The sequence below is a fragment of the Carassius auratus genome, chromosome 8, assembly GCF_003368295.1.
Source record: "Carassius auratus strain Wakin chromosome 8, ASM336829v1, whole genome shotgun sequence".
Classification (NCBI taxonomy): domain Eukaryota; kingdom Metazoa; phylum Chordata; class Actinopteri; order Cypriniformes; family Cyprinidae; genus Carassius; species Carassius auratus.
The window spans coordinates 11,197,439-11,203,096 of record NC_039250.1 but is presented as its reverse complement, the minus strand read 5'-3'; the positions used below and the strand labels follow the sequence as shown (position 1 = coordinate 11,203,096).

General features: G+C 36.3%; 1 protein-coding gene across 1 annotated transcript in view; it reads left to right on the top strand.

Moving 5' to 3' along the window:
• Positions 1 to 5,292, top strand: part of mvb12bb (multivesicular body subunit 12Bb) — a 71,814-nt gene extending 66,522 nt beyond the window's left edge. Inside the window, exon 10 of the mRNA XM_026269662.1 lies at positions 4,747 to 5,292. Coding sequence (XP_026125447.1) covers positions 4,747 to 4,788 — 42 coding nt within the window. The 3' untranslated portion in view covers positions 4,789 to 5,292. The remainder of the gene's footprint in view (positions 1 to 4,746) is intronic.
• The last annotated feature ends 366 nt before the right edge of the window (positions 5,293 to 5,658 follow it).

The window sequence follows — 5,658 nt, the reverse complement described above, 5'->3', positions numbered from 1 at the left end:
TTTAGACATCATGAACGCTGGGACAGGATGATCTCAAGGCTGTCATTCCCATCAACCCACTTCACACTCCTTTGAACAGGTAGAGCATTTATTTTCTCCAGTTAATCCACCAACCAAAGCATGTGAAGTAAATATCATCAGTGTATTTTGACTCAAAGGCTCCCCTACATACATACATATATATATGTGTGTGTGTGTCATGACAACTCTCAGAGCGATCTGTATGATAATGTACATGACAATGTTAAAGTACCCCTATTATGGATTTTTTTAAATTACCTTTCATTCAGTTGACGTCAACATGAAACATAAGCATATTGCCCACTCAATTGTTGTGGGCACAGACCCGGGAAAACTTGAAAAAAGGGGTTGTGTTCCAGTTCACTTTGTATTCCCTTCACTTGCTAACTTCACTCCATCCGGTTTACTCAGATGTACTTCATTGATTACGCTGCATGAGTGCCCACTTCTGGCGGAATCCTTGGAATGGGCTGAATTAAAACGTCCTAAACCCTTGATCATTAAGAAAATTTATGGATATGCCAGTGTAAAATTTTCCTGTTGCAATCATTTGCTAATGTTTTATCATGGTATACGGCATTATCATGGTATTGAAATCTATTTCAACAAAATTGCTCATAATACAGTATACATAATACTTTTTCTTATTACAAAAAAAAAAATAAAATAAATATATATATATATATATATAGCAATATAGAGAAATATATAAAGTTAAAAGTTTTAGACGGATTAAAGTGCAAAAGAACTATAAAGGCCAATCAGTATCACTTTACAATAAGACCTCATTAGTTAACCATTAACATTCACAATGAGCAATAGCTAAATTTTTTGCTACAGTAAAAAAAAATACAAGTTTTAGTTCATATCAGCTCGTTAAATAACACAGCTGCAACTTTCGATTTTAACAACGTGTTATTAAATACTGGAATACCAAAAATTTATGAATGTTCAGAATAATATTTCATTGACCGTTTATGTTAACTAATTAAGCCCTAATTTAAAGTGTGAACGAACAATAAATAATCAAAACACTTTCAAACAATAACTAGAGCATGTAGTCCAGATTAAAATGAAAATAGCCTATTTAGTCTAAATATTTAAGTATTTGCCGCTGTGATGAACACCATATTGAATCCACAAAATCTGAATGGCTATTTAAAATTATTTAAATATGTTTTAGAAAGTAGCAGCTGTTTTATTTATGGGATATCCAGTGAAGGGCTACATTTTCTGCAGTTTAGCGCCATCTGCTGTCAGAGAGTGAATGTGCTTTCATTCATCGCGTGTTCCCCCATGTGCTTCTCATGTATGCTTGTTTACATCAGAGCGGCACATGGGTCTTTCAAGCAGCATACAGTAGTGTTGTGCATGTTGACCAGTTGATGGGAAAATTATTATTTTAATGCATTCCAGATTCTGAATAATTGACAAATACTGACAAATGTCTAGAATCCACTATTGAGTTGGTTTATTGTTTACATGTTTCCCCTTCAGAATTTGTTTGGTGCAGCATTCTATATGTATGTAAATATGTAAATATGCTTGGGCTGTTATAAATGTAAAAAAAAAAACGAAAAAAAATTATATAGTATAGAGTTGTTTGAGGTGGGAATAAATTAAATGCGATCTGCGATGACATCATAATAGTGTTGCATTGTGTTCACAGAGCGGCCTGAAGTTTGCATATGAAGCCAACTCGCTCCCTCTGTCAAAATCAAGGTGCCGAGGGTAGCGATGTCCATGTAAACTTCCCTCGTCCACTTGACAAAGTGGAATGCACTTTAATATGGCGGCTAGGGTAAGTGCTTAGGGAAGTTCACATGAACGTAGTCTTGGCCTAAATGAAAATATAAATTCATTCTTTGCCACTACGTGTTGCTTTTGGAGCTGTAAAAAATAGCTAGCTGTTTTCCCAGTAACAGCTGTACACAAAGCAGCAATGCTTCACAGATGCTGCTTTATCAGGGATTAAAGGCATGATGAAATGTAAGTTAACCAGTCGGACAAATCACCACAAATTAGCATCACACAAAGGAGGGGTTTGGAAAAATGAATCGTTGAGCGAATCATTTGGGAGTTGTTGAGCAAGTAAGGTAAAAATAAATGCTTCTTATAAGACAATGAAAGTGTTTTTTGACCTTGCCTGCATGTCAACCTGTTGTTGCGGACTCCTTAGGACAGCACCGTCTAGAGTTTCATGCCAGAACTTTAGATAGATAAATTATTATTTTTGTAAATTAGCACTATAGATTGTTTAAATTATTATTGTTAAGATTGTTGTTGTTTATACCAAAAACAGTGTAACTTAAAGGGGGGGGGGGTGAAATGCTATTTCATGCATACTGAGTTTTTGACACTGTTAAAGAGTTGGATTCCCATGCTAAACATGGACAAAGTTTCAAAAATTAAGTTGTACTTTTTTAAGGAGTATTTTTGTTCCAAAAATACTCCTTCCGGTTTGTCACAAGTTTCGGAATTTTTTTTCGAGTATGGCTCTGTGTGACGTTAGATGGAGCTGAATTTCCTTATATGGGTCCTAAGGCACTTCTGCCGGAAGAGCGCGCGCTCCCGTATAGCAGAGCAGAGAGAGCACAACAGACGTTCACTGATCAGAGCGAGAGCGTCGCAAAATGTCACAAAAAAAGAAGTGTGTTTTTGGTTTCCATGGCAAGACAACCCTGCACAGATTACCAAAAAAAAAAAAAAACTGCATTAAGGGACCAGTGGATGGAGTTTATTTTTACAGAGCATCGACGGAGTTGTGCAAGTGTTTTTGTTTGTTCCCTGCATTTCGAAGATGCTTGTTTTACAAACAAGGCCCATGTTGACGCCGGATTTGCACATAGTTTATTTCTTAAGGATGATGCAATCCCAACGAAAAAGGGTCACGATCGTGTGTTGGATCCGCAGGCGGTGAGTAAAACTGCTTCAAATAACTCTGTGTTGTTAACTTAGCTATCGGCGCGTAAGCACATCAAGTAAACAACATACGATGTTGCCATCAAACTGCACTTTCCACATGTACAGCTTAAAAAAAAAAAAAGACGACATAAAGTGGAACTTAGTCATTTTCCAAAACCGCTAAGCTAGATATATACAGTTTCAATACATACCACATAGAGACGTCGTTGCTGATGCTGCTCTTGTTAATGTCACAGCTTCCAAACGCTCTCAACGGAAAAGCCTACTGGCGCTCGTGATTCTTTAGCTCCGCCCACACGCCACGCCTCCAGCCGGTCGTGTTTTTCTGGGAAAAATCTGTACAGACTATCTTTCTCTTAAAGGGTGGTCATAACTTAATGTATCATAAATATCTCAATGATAGAATTTTTTTCTTTTTCTTATATTTTTTTTACAAAAAAATTTAATAAATAACAAAAGAAGCTTTAGCTGATACCTTAAAGGGGTTATATATTGTTTTTTTTTTAAAAAGATATATATATTTTTGGTGTAGCTGAATATGTTGACATGCTTTAATGTAAAAAAAAAAAAAACTTTTTCAAATACTGTACATTATTGTAGGTCAACTATGGCCCACCTCTCTGTCATTTTCTACGAAGTCCGTCCTTCTGACAAGCGCAGTCTGCTCTGATTGGCCAACTGACCCAGTTCATTGTGATTGGCTGAACACCGCAAGCATTCGTCGGAAATATAACTCCCCTTTACATAATCACGAGCTTCAGCTTTCAAATTCAAATTAGTTTTACCATCAGTTAAAGCCTGAAAGGGGAGCAGAGTGGTGTGACAGTCAGTAACAGTAATGACACTCATATGTGTTTGCACTCCCTGACATGGCTGCTTCAACACTAACTGCGGTTACTGAAACCACTCCTTTATTTGTGTGAACATTTGGGTGGCATTATGCAAATATTTCCATACAGTGACATAGACATGTGGGGCCGTGTTAGAACCGTTTTAAGGGGGGCGTGGCAGAGTCTTAATTTTGATAAAGAATATCTTTTAGGATTTGAGACTTTAGTCTTTGCAACATTACAGATCTTCTTAATGCACCAAGAGCTTGTAAACACTCCAAAGACAAAAGAAAAATGGAAATCATATGACCCCTTTAAGGTACAAATACTAAAAGGTACATATATGTACCTTATTTACCCCTAAATGAAACATAGAAGTAAAATGCATACTGTGCATGCATATAATTATGTAAATATTAGTCCTATAGTGTTCTGCCCCAGTGACAGTTTTGTTCCATTTTTTTCTGAGAGTATACTGTAAAATTGTATGCTCTTATTACAGGAAAATCCATATTTCCATTATTTGGCCTCTTGTGAGTTATCAGGGGCCCTTTCTAAACTTCTGATCACTTCACCATGGACCCTCACCTCCAAATGGAGCTAAAAATTTGGTCTCTCTCTGAACCACAACTCCCACTCACAGCATCACTGCCTCTTCAAACAACCACCTCACATGGTTTTACTTTCAGCCGTGCTATGGCTTTATGATTGGGAAAATAATAATATCCTGATACCGCACTGTAAAATGAAAATGATTGGTCAGAGCCTTTAGTGTTTTTAATCCATGTGTGTTTGAAAGGAATGGTTTGGCATGAAATATGAAGGGAAACCATTCTCAGCTAGTCTATTCATCAAATACTTATAATTAGAAAACAAACTCTTTTTCATGTGTTTCAAGTTGATCAATGAGCAATGCACATTCAGGATGAGAAATTGGTTTCTGTTTCTTGTATTATTCTCTATTTTATAGGAGATGGAGGGAGAAAGAGATGAGAGGTTTGTCAGACCATGACTCGGTGTGCATGAATGGACAGTTCGCTGATATAGTCATCTGCTTCCAATGTAGAGAAGAGCAAAGGGAGCCATCCATCGCTGGGCACGTGGACACAACCTTGTTAGTCTCTCTTCTCTTTTCACAGACACTCACACAGAAAGTAAGACATACGCGAATACATGGGAACTTGTCCATGAGAATAAGCTGGAATCCCGTGATAGGTTTTTCATGCATTTGGATTGACAGAGTGTCTGAGACCTACATATAATGATTTTGAAACCCAGGCTGAACTGCTCATGCACTGCACTGCATTGTGCATTAGACATTATTAGTCCTGCAATGAGATGACAAACGCTTGTGGAAATGATAGTTTTGTTCTCATAGAGTATCCCGAGTTTGTTCAATAACTTGGAAGCGTGTAAATTTATGTTTAATGAAAACAATGCACTGTAAGACAGTTTACATGAGTCAAACATTATGTCTGGTATCCCAAAAGTCTTGGAAATAAACTACTTTTTCCTGATGTGATTTGCCATGAAGAAGCAGTAATTTTTTATTTGAAAGGGAGAATTGAAACATTCTATCCATATTTTATGTATATTTTATTCAGATGACCTCAATACTATTGATCTATTGTTATGTTCAAATTGTATTTTAAATATTAATCAAATATCTATTTTAGATTGTGTTTTGGATGGATAATTGAATAAGAATTGAAGGACAAAGTAGAATCCCAGTAAAAAAAAAAAAAAGATTAATCTGAAAGGTACATTTATTCTATGACACCATTGCATGTGAATGATTTGTATACGTAATTTGGCAATATTTTAAATTGAAGATATGTCGTAATCGCAACACTGTGAATTCAAACTGAATGTGTCATATGGA